This window comes from Atheta coriaria, unplaced genomic scaffold (genome assembly GCF_025399875.1).
Source record: "Atheta coriaria isolate IRGN ID8LTWV9N9 unplaced genomic scaffold, Caltech_Dcor_3.1 hic_scaffold_10_pilon, whole genome shotgun sequence".
In the NCBI taxonomy this organism is placed as follows: Eukaryota; Metazoa; Arthropoda; class Insecta; order Coleoptera; family Staphylinidae; genus Dalotia; species Dalotia coriaria.
The window spans coordinates 1,586,471-1,600,526 of NW_027045452.1; the positions used below are offsets into that span (position 1 = coordinate 1,586,471).

At 37.8% G+C, this 14,056-nt stretch overlaps 3 protein-coding genes across 6 annotated transcripts in view; 1 reads left to right on the top strand and 2 right to left on the bottom strand.

Moving 5' to 3' along the window:
- On the bottom strand, nt 1-10,036 carry LOC135800279 (uncharacterized). Its single transcript, XM_065313458.1, has 5 exons — nt 9,908-10,036; nt 4,243-4,591; nt 3,981-4,152; nt 3,593-3,906; nt 1-1,818 (listed from the first exon to the last, which is right to left on the bottom strand). Exons 1-5 carry the CDS (start codon nt 10,034-10,036, stop codon nt 1,736-1,738), a joined length of 1,047 nt encoding a protein of 348 aa, XP_065169530.1. The 3' UTR covers nt 1-1,735.
- The window catches only part of LOC135800277 (kinesin-like protein Klp68D), a 7,931-nt gene continuing 698 nt past the window's right edge, over nt 6,824-14,056 (bottom strand). The window contains exons 2-7 of one of the 3 annotated variants that reach the window (XM_065313456.1): nt 13,627-13,835; nt 12,156-13,553; nt 11,880-12,105; nt 11,565-11,812; nt 10,566-10,721; nt 6,824-10,504 (exon numbers count right to left, since the gene is read on the bottom strand). In XM_065313456.1, the coding sequence (XP_065169528.1) occupies nt 10,592-10,721; nt 11,565-11,812; nt 11,880-12,105; nt 12,156-13,553; nt 13,627-13,835 (2,211 nt within the window). In that variant the 3' untranslated portion in view covers nt 6,824-10,504; nt 10,566-10,591. The other 2 variants (XM_065313455.1, XM_065313457.1) reach the window with 2 other exon arrangements.
- Nucleotides 11,159-14,056, top strand: part of sNPF (short neuropeptide F precursor) — a 27,478-nt gene continuing 24,580 nt past the window's right edge. Inside the window, exon 1 of one of the 2 annotated variants that reach the window (XM_065313460.1) lies at nt 11,159-11,372. The gene's annotated coding sequence lies outside the window, so the exon portion shown is untranslated. The remainder of the gene's footprint in view (nt 11,373-14,056) is intronic. The other variant, XM_065313462.1, reaches the window with a different exon arrangement.

The window sequence follows — 14,056 nt, forward strand, 5'->3', positions numbered from 1 at the left end:
TTTCATGTTAACATGATTTTTATTATTAAACGTACATAGATAAATGCGTTAACAATTATAAATCTCTAAATAATAATAATTTACGTCTGTAACAACGATTTATTCATTTACATTACGCTTTGATGCCTTACTGATAGACATTTTATCCGTTTACAATTTAATTATGCGTATTAATATCATAATGATCTTCAATTTTCTTGTTCAAATATCAATTGATTGTGTTTTGTAAATCCGTAAATCTACAAAAATTTCGTGGTTTTTTGTTTAGTCAAGTTTTAAACTCCGTTTCTGGATAATTGATTCCTGTTTGATTGTCAGGTTTACCAAGGGACATTTAAACATTTATAAACTGCAATCGTGGCAGCTTCTCACCGTTTACTTATCTCTTTATTTATATGTGAGTGTTTGGTTTTGTATTATGTGTGTTTGTGTAAGTATTTTATTTCCATTTAGCAGTTGAGAGTGAGAGTGAGTAAATGTAACGAATTAACAATAATATTATTGATAGGTTTATATATCAACTATATGTGAACATCGATTTTGTTTACTTTGTTTACCAATTTGACTCTGTGATATATTTGACGTGTACATGCACTACCAATATTGGGATATGTTCTGATTTCTTATTTTTTGTATTTAAAAATAATGTGTGTGCGGATACCAACAGGTTATTGATTTAATGATGTTTAAGTTGCCTATGTACGCAGCCGTCATGTGGGTTGCGTTATTATTGCATGAAATATTTGCTTGTTTTAGAATGTTTTACTTTTTGCTTGTTTATTGCCAGTTTTCGTTATTATTTTATTGTTTCTTTATCATTTGCTTTTTGGTCAGACTAGAACAACAAGTTAACTCTATTGATTTGTTTTTTTATTACCCTGTATTATATTTTTACCTCTGATTGTAGATTTCATCAGTCTTTTATTACTTTTTTAAACAAAACTTTACTGAATAACACACATATTGATTTAAAACATTTAACAATCTTGTTGTTTTTTCAAAATGTAAGAAAAATAATCCCAACGGTTTATTTTCCCAAACGCAAACACGAAGCGAACCTGCTGATATCCACATGCACACCATTTTCAGTCCAGCAATCAGTAATAGAATTTCATGAGTTTGACCTTTTCGCATGCACAGTTTGCGATTAAAGGTGCGATAAAATTGATTTTACAAACATGTTCCTTTACGCCAAAGCGAAAAAAGCTCGAAATTCACTGAAGGACAGATTTGAATGCGTCATTTATAATGTGTATGTATGTTTTGATTCATTTTAAGACAGTGAAAAACAGAGCAAAACATCGTGTTTTCTGGACAATTGGAGGGTTCGTCAGGTATCACATTCAATAATCACGACTATACACAATCATTATGCAGCTAAATTCTGAGATAGACAACCAAATTAGCTCGGAATTGCCTGAATTCACTCCGCTAGAGTTACAATATAAAACAAGTGATACACACGCGTCCGATACGTTTAACAATAGTGTTGCAATAATTTGTATTGTGGAGTAGTGTGTAGTAATCGTAAACCAGCGTGTAACACATGTACATTGGAAACAATACGCTGCGAGACGCAACCAATTTTGAGCTTTTGAGGTTATGTACTCGTATACAGCTTTTATAAGTATATTTAGACCGATTTGTTTTAGATTGGTTGCATCTCGACAATATTTTCTTACGTACTCGTCGTGGTTGTTCATATTTATTTGCGCGATTGACGAATGTGTGGAATTCAAGGCGTCGAACTCATGTCAGCAATGGTAAACGTTGTGTTCCCGTGCAGCGAATGCCTCAATGCCTCGTTTTCTTTTCGTACTGGAAAATCAAAACCAAACCACAATAATAGACCATCCGTCATCATCAGTCAGAGTTAAAATAAAGCGCACAAATCACGTTTTTGCGGGTTATGTGTGTGTGTGTGGCTGCATACATCAAGGGGCAAACGTGTATATCGTCTTGGTTTGGTTATCGCCCACTTGAATCTCGCTGCGATGCGTCAACGTCACCAAAACCGCAGTGACGCTGAGAAACACCAAGAAAAGAAATGTCGCCGTGATGATAAACACGACTATTTGACGATGTTTACCACTCAGGGAGGAAACATCATCAAGTCTTGCGAGACTCCTTTGACTAGCAATGCTATTACTGCGTGTTTGTAACCCCGCCATTGTTGGATGCAACATTAACTCATTGATGTACACCGAGGAGGACCTCGAGTGACGTGTTGGACTTGGTGGGACAAGACCAGGGTAAGAGTTGTGCAGACTCATGGAAATCGACGCGCTGGATTGTTTCCGGCTGCGATTGGGCGTCGGCGAGGACGCCGCTGAATTACTGATGCTGATCGATGGTCGACGCAGTGAGTTGGTCCTGGAGTGACCCCACTCGCATCTATCACAGCGTGTGTGTGAATGTTTGCGTGAGTGGCGTGGTGAACCACCCAGAGGCGACGGCGATGGTGTTAAACCATAAGGGTATGGATTGTTGGCGTGATCGTTGACGAACACCGAATTGCTACGCACTTGTCTTCGCGAACGTTGATGCTGCGCTTGATTTAAACTCCCCGCACGTTTTACATGACCCAAGTTGACTGAGTGTCGCGTATGTGTATGTCGATGCACGCGCGGTGTCTTTACCTCCATTTTACTCACAAAAAATTGATTTTTTTAGTTTTGAGATTAGCAAAATTGCGATGGAGACTGGGCTGAGCTAAGGTCGTTACTGGAATCGACGCGATACACTTTCAGTTTTGAGAGCGAACGCTTACGTTGAAAAATGTAAACATTCGGAGGCGGCATCCTCGTTGCTCCTTCCGTCCGCGCGACTTACATAAATAGACGCCAACTGCGATCAAACTAAACTTATAAACTTCTAAACTAAAACGGGCGCGTGCTTCGCACACCGAGCGCGCGTCGGACGTAATTTGAAAAATTTATACGCGAATCATTAAAACAAACAGAGCGTTAATCAATGTGCCAAAAGTCTGTAAAACAACATCGACTTAGCTAGGCATGGAGAAGACATCTGTTTACCCGAGCGTCATCTTCGCAACGCGCCAGAAATTATGATGCTGTTATTGCAATATTTTTTATATATTTCGAAAATTGAAAACACGCCAAACACGCGTCGTTCAAAATGTCAGTTAGGCAACTCACTATACACACACAACACACGCATGTGAGACATGTGCTTTTGTATTCTTTTGTGTCGGTGTAAAGTGAGTTAGTTGGTGCGAGATGAAGTAATCCGATTTGTGCTGTTCTTCTTTTCTCCACCGCTGCCGCCGCCGCCGCCACTCGAGCGTCGTGTACGAGTGGTTCTCTTCCACTTGTCTCACCTTCTCATATAGCCTACAAAGACTACGACCACAGGCAGTGTCGCGCAAACAATTCGATTGTACTTCTTGGGATTTCGCATTTCCCATTTCCCACCGGCACCGGCAACTCAAATCTTTAAACCGCCCCCAAAGTTTTAAATCGATGTGATACACTTAAGCGGCTCACATTTATAATAAAATTCACACTTAACTGTTTATTGATTTTTTTTTAAGATGCTGGTGAAATTAAGAATTTCAAAATGAAAGACTTACCCATGTCATCGATGAGCGGCGCCATTCGCAGCGTGACGCCAACCAACATCAAACACATGAAGAGCAGTAATCCGGCGGTGGCGATGATTGTCCACCGTGCTTTCGGTGGTAACTCATCGGGGTCAATAGCGCGCACTTCTTCCACAATGGCGACCGCCGCCATGGCGCGTAATTTACGTCGCTTTCGTCGGCGTTTCCTTCGTTTTCTGCGACGTCGACGCGCTTCGTACTCGTCTTCTTCGTCGTAGATGATATCGTCGCAATCGTCGATTTTCAACGAGACGTAATCATCATCACAACTAACTGGAATACGACTTTTAAGAAGAAAAAAGAAAAAAAAAATTATATTAAAAATTTTTTTTATTATTTTTTATGTTTTTTTACTTACAGATCTGTTTGCGAGTGATCCGCACAACAGCAACTTCCGCCGGCGGCAGGATCGTATTGAAGGTAAACGTCGTCGACATCAGCGAGCGTCGAATGCGTGACTGCGGCGGTGGGCAGCGGAATAGGCGGTCGCTGCCTCTCCGGCGTTCGCAATTGTGATATTCTACCACCTCCTGTAAATATGGAGCAGAAAAAAACAACTCATATTGCATTGCTACTCAACAAATTTTTGTTTTTTACTATTTTTTTATTTGCTCTCTAACCTTTGTGGGCCTTTTGATGTCGTCGACGTTTCCTCTTGGAGTATCTTGTGCTCTCATCGCGTTCCCGGTCGCGATCCGCAATGGAAGTAGAAAGAGAAGCAATTCGCAGTCGTTTGGCGAGCGTCTTCGGACTGGCTGACGATACGGCCCTGATGAACTTCCGGCCAGACGCTGAATGTTTCATCGCGTCTACCTTCTGCTCGACGAGTGAATTGAGCACCGCCTCCAAGCGCGCCACCTCCGCACGTGTGTCGTACACCGCGGCCGGGAGGTCGTCGGTGGCCACCGACTTGTCGGCGACGTCCATGTCATGGACTAGCAGGGATTCATCATGACCTCTACAAAACGACTGCACAATATGCGCATCGTTAAAATACAAAAACAATAAACATGTATTCGGAAAATCAGCGTGCAGTCTGCAGAAATGATGAAAATACAACATCGTAAGCCTGAAAATAATGAATATACATCGCGGGATGTTTTACGATCGCATCATTCCAGTATTTCGGATGAAGGAAAATAAACTTTTATTGCGCTGCAAGCGTAGCTTTGCGGGCCGGTTATGAAGCCGCCTTTTGTCGCAAAACGAGCAAATCGTAAATTCGGATTCGCAAGTCCGGAATTTCAGAGCGAAGCCAAACAAACCGCGATTCGCAGCAAATGCCGCACCAGAAATGTTGAAAATAAAAAAACTTTTCTTTTCCCAGCGAAAGAGCTCGAGGGATAACCCATCTAACTCGGCTACTCGGTAGTTCTAACTTCGTCAATTTCAACAAATACTCGCAATGCGAGAAAATCCATAGATATAAGCAACTAAGCAGAAAAAAACTCGAAAACGTTTTTCGCAGAAAATTTTTAACTTTTCAGGTATGTTTAGAAGTTTCTACAAAAATTCTACAAAAATTAATTTACGGCTTTTAATTTGTGATTAATTTGAGAAGAGTAGTGAGTTAGTTTGCGTTTACTTTATCAACTCTGAATAGTGTTTGACTTCAGTCGGTTAACTCTGAAATTCTTGGAATTTACAGAGTGAACGATCAAAGGAAAAGATTAAACTTGACAAGATTAACAGTCGCATGTTGGCAAACGACATAAAATTATATTTTAAAAACTCAAAATGCTTTTATAAATCTATAAAGCGTTTCATTATAATTTCAAATTTATAAAGATTTTTGAAAGCAATAAAATCACATAATATCAAAATGTGAATAAAAGAGAACGGATAACAATAAGATGAAGTATTTTGACTGTTTGTGATGGCAGTCAGCGATTAATTAATCGTCCAATTATAATTTGCCGCGCCGGGAATTACAGACTCCCGTATTTAATTGAGGCGTCCCGCTGTGGTGCGCGTCACGCTTGAATAGTTTGCTTGAATTGAGTCGGTAATGCGATGAGAGTCAACGCCAAAAATTAAAAAGCGCAGAAAACAAATTTGGAGAGCAATCACAGAAAAGCAAAAAAAATTGAAAAAATTATTCACGTGTTTAAATAGTATATAAGGGAATGAGAACACATTTGTATTGCGTGATTCTAATTGCATTTTAGTAATTTACATTCTTCGACTCGTGTTCGGTATATTGAGTGATTATAATTATAATTTATAAATTAATGAGATGCATGGTTGGGCGCAGGGTGTGAGGAGCTGGTCTATTTCTAGGTGATGCAATTACGCCACCGATAAACTGATGAATTATAAATCAAGGGTACATGAAACCTATTAGCATACGTGTTCATAAATACAAAATTACAACAATAAATAATAGGAGCTTTTATCTGATACTGATTCAAAAATGTCGAATATAATGTAGGCAATTTGTATGACATTTTAAACAGTTTTAAACTAGCGGCATTTATTTTGATTGGCGCAAAGTTAAAAAAATTAGTAATTTAAATTACGACTTCGTCCTGGTAGTGTTTAATTAAAATGTAATTCATTTTTACTCTCTTGTTATAGACATAGTATATATATTAGGGTGTCCGTTATTTCCCAAAATGGATTTTATTTTTCAGACGCCCCCCAAACTATTAGATTTTGACCTAAAAAAAATATGAGAGCCATTTCAGCCCTTAAAATTGATATTAAACCGTGCCTAAATCATAATCCTTTTCTCATTTAAATAACATGGGATTTCCTGACGTTTTGCATTTAATTTTTTATTTCCAAAGTAAATAAACCTACAGCTTCGACAGAGACATATTCTAATGCAAAATTTTACCCTCTACAAAAAAGATCTCTTTGGTTTTTTGCTTAAAAACATTCCTGTAAAAGTTATTTGCGATTAAAGTTATACACATAGTTTATAATCTCATTTACAGCAAATTCTAACTGCGCCACCTATAATCAATTGATCGAAACTAGAGTTTAAGTTACAATAATCGCGTATCGACAACGCGACTTAATCTTTGAATAACTTTTACAGGGTTGATTTTATCGAAAAAAGTATTCAGACCTTTTATGTAGAGCATAAAATTTCCAACAAAATATGTTCCAACGGTATTTTTAGCTATATTTGTTCCGATAAAAAAAAAATAACTGTAAAAAGTGCAAAAATCCCATGTTATTTAAATGGGAAAAGGATTATGATTTAGGCACGGTTTAATATCAATTTTAAGGGCTGAAATGGGTCTCATATTTTTTTTTAGGTCAAAATCTAAAAGTTTGGGGGGCGTCTGAAAAATAAAATCCATTTTGGGAAATAACGGACACCCTAATATATATATTCTATCAATAAGATTCGCAATTTTATTTTAAAGAAATTAATTATATAAGAATTGCTAATAATGGACTTCAGTGCGCCATCTCGGATTCAACTATTTAACTATAACTATGATTGAATTTCAATGCTAACTTTTATCCTATAGAAAAGGGCTGTCTTTAGGGTTTTCCCGGCAATTATTCGAATTTTTCTTGTCGTAAAAACCATCCTTGGGCTTTACCGAACATTTAAAAAAAAGAATTGGCCAAATTGGTTTAAGCGTTGTTGAGTTATGCGCTTACTAACAGATTTTGCGATTCATATTTAAATTATAGATATTGCAAAAATTTGTTATTGTCTTGTGATTTGCGAATAATTTAAGTTTAATTGTTTAATAACAACTCAATTCAATGCAAATAACAATTCGGTTCGTCTGCACCGCTTCAACACTTAACTCTATATTCATGATCATAGTCCCTCGTCGAATTACGAATTACCATTTTAGCGCTACCCATTCAGGGCTACCCATTGCGGCATAATGCAAATGATTACTCAAAATTCACAATGATACCACCGAAGTCGAATATCCACACAATTGAAACTGAAGCGGTCTAATGCGCTAAGTGAGATAAATAACACACGTTAAATCATTAAATAGATTTATACAGTTGATTACACAATATTTTATATTGCATGCGGATATGTTTAATTGGGGCGTAAATTATTTCGCTCGGTTTCGATGTTTCAAATTGGAAATATAAAATACGTACTCGTGCATAGGTGGATAAAACTTTCAATTTCATGTGTGATTATTTGGATTACGTGATTTTACTGGTAAATAATATTAATTGATGTTTTTATATTTAGAGATTTTCATGTTTTATTATTTTTTTTCTATTTTCATCTAAACAGCCTCAGTTTTCTATGGTTTTGAGACCCAAAAAGTGAAAACATGGACAAGCAAGGCCATGACTAAAATACTTTAGTTACAGGCTTTAGTCACGGGGTGATGCTTGCGCCTGCGCATTTGCTAAAACTCCCGTTTAGTCACGATATGCGATAAAGTGGCGTTAAAAACAAAACATTTTAAGTAAAAAAACACGTGCAGAATTGCAACTTGCAATATAATAGATTTAACTTTTTTTCCTTTGACGCAATATTAAAGTTTGTGATTGTAGATTATGCATTGAAACTAAAAATAAAAATCGAGCGAAAAATGTATTACATTCGAACCAAATTACACGCTATAATAGGAAATATATGGTGCTTTCTTTTCTTACTAAGTAAAATTCTATTACACGCGGTCAAAAAGGTAAAAAATATTCCAAATTTAAATGATATTTTGTTTTATGAGCAAGAAAATATCATGTGTACAATAAACGGAGATTTTAGTAGCGCTTGAGAGTATTTTTCATGTTTTGCGTACAATGAACTATAAAAATACATTTTTAAAATACAAATGTTTACGCTTTACTAGTTTATAAAGTAATGGAGCAGTTTACTTAAAAGTTATGATACAAAACCAATTAATTACTTAATTAATGATGAAAGCATTTTTATATGGCAATACCTGGTAAAAATTGTATGCTTGGCAAATACAGTTCCTATTAAAATTTTTAATACAAAAATTAATTAATAGTCAAACATAGTTTGAAATGCTTTGAATTCTATTTCTTTTTATTCATTTATTCTATAGAATTTAATTTAGTTTTTCTGCATATATGCACACAAAGAGATTTATTCCCTTTATTAAGGCTAAAATGCAAATGTAAAAATGCAAATTCTCTCCATTGCGCCATACTTTTAGTTGTTTCAGACATTCGCAACCAAAAGTGCGAAAGTTTCCCACGCGCGCGGCACACAAAAACCGATTTTAATTAATCCTCTGCAACAACACTGTTCATTTGAAGCGTCACATTCACGCTTGTTTCAAGCGCTGAAACATGGGAATGGTGGCGGCGCCAGTCGCCGTTTGCAGTTTCACGACCAAATTTGATTGTTTCCCGTCTGCCATGCCACTACAATCTATATTTGCGCATATGTATGTGTTAAAATACACAAACATTTCAACAACAAAAAATGCATCTTAATTAATCTCCAATCCAGAGGGTAAAATTTTAATTAAACCCGAAACCCACCAAGAAGCCACACAAAAAACGCAAGCCAGGATTGCTATATAAGCGTGAAAAACAAAAAATATCAGAGATAAATGAGCGCTAAAGCTCGTCTGGTGATAGAGTAAATTCGATTAAATAAATGGCATAATAAATAAAAAGGATTTTCCGGCGGGGTCGCACGAAAAAATGTTAAATCCTCCACATATTGTTCTCATATTTTCCAAAAGACTTACTTCGACCCAGACAGAAAGAAAAACGCGCTAAATGATGGATGTTAATGTAAAAAAAGTCTAAAACAAAAAGTTAGCACAGTTAATCGTTAAATAAATGATAGTAGAGCATAGAATTGAAGTGCTTTGACACTGCCAGACGTTGTAAATTAAGCAAAAACACTTTGCACACTTTTAGTGCTTCGAGTGTGGCGGGAAAGTAATAAAGAAAGTATGTGCATGTACCAACGCTAAGGCTACGTATCGCAAAGATAAAATATTAAATATTAGCGTATTGATTTTACACCTGCCCCTTTTGTGCGTTTCATCTTGCTTTGCAACATCCAGGAAATTTACAAATTTGAGCGTATTACTATTCAAATTGAATTTGTATTCGCATCAATTTCACATCAATATAAATTAAATTAATAAATTTTCAATTGCAAATTCTGAAAAAATAGATAAATATTAAATTTATCTGTTTAATTGTTTAATGAAATGAATGTTTAGAGTTAAACTTTTTTGTTTTTCGAGTAATCTAATTGTTTGTTGTTGTACGTTTGAGAAAACTGGATAATTGTGTGATTTTTGTTTTTACTGTGCTAATTAAGAGCGGCCGTCTGGCGCACATAAAACTGACCTGCTTGAGAGAATTGATGAACGACGTGCGAGCCGTGGTGCGCGCGCGAACTTTTCGGACGGGGGCGGCGAAAGACGCGTTCCGTTGACCGCGTTTCGATAACAGCGGCGGCGGCGGCGACGGCCGCATGTACGGTGCGCACGGCAGAAGCGGCAAACAGCGTGTCGGCGGGCCGGCCCGTGCACCACTGGTTAACAGGTCTGCGCGTCGCCGCTCGCTCAGTCGCTCGTCGAGCGGACGGGGGCGGTCGTGACGTCGGCCGGGCCCGCACGCGCACACCGCGTAACGTGTACCAGCCACGTACAAAGGTTTTGCAATACAGGGAGGCGGCGGGTACGCTGGCTGGGTCGATCTGCGCCGACACGTGTCGCGCACAACTTGTGTAATAACTCATCCCTCATCGCATTTCTCGACATCTTTGGCAGTGCGGGCACGTATCCACACAACCCTGCGGTGGTGAAACATGCTCATCTCGTTTGTTCGACTTGTTTGCACATCTTGTGAGCAAGGCACCCAAAATCCTCACTCCAATGATACTAATTTCTGCTTGTTTAGCAACATTCACCTCTCCACCACACATGGAAAAACTTATAAAATCTATATTTGAACAAAAATTTAATAAATTAATGTAAATATAAACAATAAAAACATAGTTAACTCAATAACATCCAACATGGCGCAGTTTCAAGGAATCCAATTTCTATCCCGCTCGGTAGGGAGGTAAGGAATGTGGAAATCCTCATAGTCGTCCATCTCTAGCAGCGGGAGTTCAGGATGAGTCTCAATCACACGCTTAGCACTCGGACGCAATTCGCTATAAACAAGAATCCAATAAAAATTACTTCACTTTATTACGCGACATTTTCCACATTTTGTCACGTCGGAAGCCGACTACAACTTCCCTCAAAGCAGTAAAAATATAGATTCCGTGAGTGTCCTTAACTATTACACGTGTGTTTACATATTTTGCTCAAAACAACAACGAAATAAATACAGTTAACAATATTTAAAGTTAAATCACTAAAATTTAAAACAAAAAATCACAAAAAACACTTTTGAATCATTGGTATTGGTATCGGTAATAACCTAAAAGTGTTTTGTTTTGACCAAAGCTGTAAAATCACATCATCACTTGACTATTAATTTAAACAATAATTAATTAAATTTAAAATACTGTAAACATGACTATGACGCCTAAGATAGGCAACACTGTTAAGTCACTAGCGTTGCGCGCACTTTGAATGCTAACCTCAAAATGTTACAATAGTAGTATAGCTGTTAGCTCTGTTCGTCAACTTTTCAATCGTAATGACTATCATCCGTGTTGTATAATTAACAATTATTACTAGATTAATATCTATAAATGGCATTTTTAGTCCAGTGGTGCGTCTAGTTACGAGTTATGCCGCAGTGTGTTGTCGTTAATTTTTGTGGAGTTGCGTGGGTGAGTACAAGAGGACATCAGGTTAGTAGACCGACTTTGCTGACTTGGGTGCTTGTTTGATTCTGAAAACGTTATAACCATCGATATTATGCTATAATTTGGAAAGTTTTATGCTGTTGTAACAAAAGTTGTTATGAAAATTGCTTTGGATCTATCTAATGAGGTGTTGGGCGTTGAAGAGTGATGTTGATTGATTAGCTGGTCATTACTCACTTATTATAATTGTTTACTTCGACCGTGTTACGCGCCGCCTTATTGAAGCGCCCTTCCAGTTCGGTTTTCGACACGCCTCGCCCGGAAAACCCGTGCGGGGCCAGTTTAATCACTATGCGGTTGTTGTCGGCGTCTTGTTTTATCACATTCTTGACCGCTGCCTTTACCTGAGGGCAAACCGTTGGTTTAACGTAGTCCTGCGTCGTACGCAGGGGCAGGTCTAGTTTGAGATCTAATATATTTTCAGCCTGAAACGTTAGAAGTGAATTTTAGTTAATTTTTTTGGTTGTGGCAGCCATTTTGTGTGTTACATACACGAAATCTCAGACCATTCGTTGGAATAGCATGTGTTATTGAATATTCTGAGATAGGCCTTCGGTAATCATGCGCAATTGGACGATCCGAAGGGTTAAACCTTCGCTTTTCCTTCTTCAATGCCCAATTATCAGTATCCTCGTTAAACTGAGCTAGGTTCAACAACTTGGAACGTTCTTCTGATGGCACAAAGTTTTCAAGCACTAAAAATGCTTGCCGCAAATGCCTGGAAACAAATTAATCACTAAATCATTCAGTAACATCCACAAAACTTACATGGAAGCATCTTCATTAGCCTCACTCAATTCCTGACGTTCTTTTAAATAATTCTCGTGATTATCCGTAATTTCCTGCTTAGTACTTTGTAGTTTCGTATGTAAACGCTTTAATTTCTCGCGTTTGAAATCAACTTCTTGTTGTAATGTTTGAAATCCTTGTTTTAACTCCAAACAGGATTCTTCCTCAAGTTCCAACTCTTGTTGCATTTCAATCTCGCGTTTCTTCCTCGCTGCGATTTCATTCTTTTGTTTCTCCAATTGGATTTCGTTCTCATTGACACTATCAACTATATTCTTCCCACCATGCACCATTTGTTTCTCTAACGTGCGTAATTTCTTGCTCAACTCGTCAACTTGCATCTTTCCTTCTTCGATACGCTCCTCACGTTCACGTTTTTGGTTTTCTGTCTCTTCTCCACTATCAGACGTATCGTCCAGATCATCAAGATCATCTAGATTAATATCTTCAGATGGTACAAATTTTCCGTTGCCTTTCAGGAGTATCAAATTCTTGAGGCGTTCGATTTCGTTTTGAAGATCTAATAATTTCGCATCTTTACAATCTTCATTACGCACCGGTTGATTCTTGATTGACTTGGCTCGATAGGCATACCGTAGAGTGATGATTGTCTCATCATAATTCATACTGGCCGGCCCAATGTTCGCAATCATGATGGTTTTTGAATTTCCACCCAAGGAATCCTGAAGTAGTCTCGTCAACTTTGAATCTCTATACGGTATATGCGAGGAGTTCTCAGCCAACGCGTAAATTACATTTCCCAACGCCGATAACGATTTGTTAATCTTCGTGGCTTCCTTCAGACGATTGCCTGTCGCTCCAGTCTTGCTCTGTCGCTCACTACCTGCCAGATCAATCAAGTTCAATTTCCCCACGCGTACCGCCTTGGTGTCATTCTTGGCCATCTCGATAGAGATCTGAAAAATGGCGTGCGAACGACTGGAATGTTCATTCATATTAGTGGCACCTGTCGTGCGATTATGGTTACCATTTCGCATAGCTTTCAACATATCATCAGCACTCTGACATGTCTGCGAATGCAAATGTGAAACGAATACACCACTGCCGGACATCTCACGCAATTCCAATGGTTTCGGATTCTTTGTTTTTAAAAGATCACGAATTTCCTCCATGTAAATCTCGAGATATTTAACGGAGACAAGGAATTCAGTTCCGGTGGTGCGATTGATGTGCGCCCAGATTTGATCGAACGCACGTGGGATGATACCTTTGTTTTCTTCATCCGCACCGCCTTCCATTGTGAACGTTTTTCCGGTTCCGGTTTGCCCATATGCGAATACACAGCCATTGTAACCTTCCAAGACGGAGGCAACCAAAGGACGAATTGTTTCGTCATAAATACTCTGCTGACTTGCACTATAAAAGATAAAAAATACAAAATATTAAAACAAAATGGCGGTGTATGGTATATTGATTTAGAATTACATACTTCCAATCATACACGCCATCATAAGTGAAAACTTTATTGGATTCGTTATCAGATTTCGCCTTGGGATTGTCTACTTCTATGACACCTCGTTGTGAGTACACGTTCACCACTGACGCGCAATCTGCTGACTCTTCCTTTGAACTTATAGGTCGACATCGGACTATTACTTGCACCGACTCATTGTTGACATTTCTAGAAGTGAGACGTGACTGTAACATTAAGAAAAATTAGCGATGCATTAATCAATTAATAACAAATAATAATTATGACACATGATTACTAAAAATAATTTTAAAAATTAAAAATTATTTTCTGTTTTCTATGACCGTAAAGGAAGTTTTGGTGTAATAAATAAATATTTGGAAGTTACATCATGGTAATTAGCACGGATAAAAATGCTCAATTGGTAAATGTCTAGGCTGGCCAAACA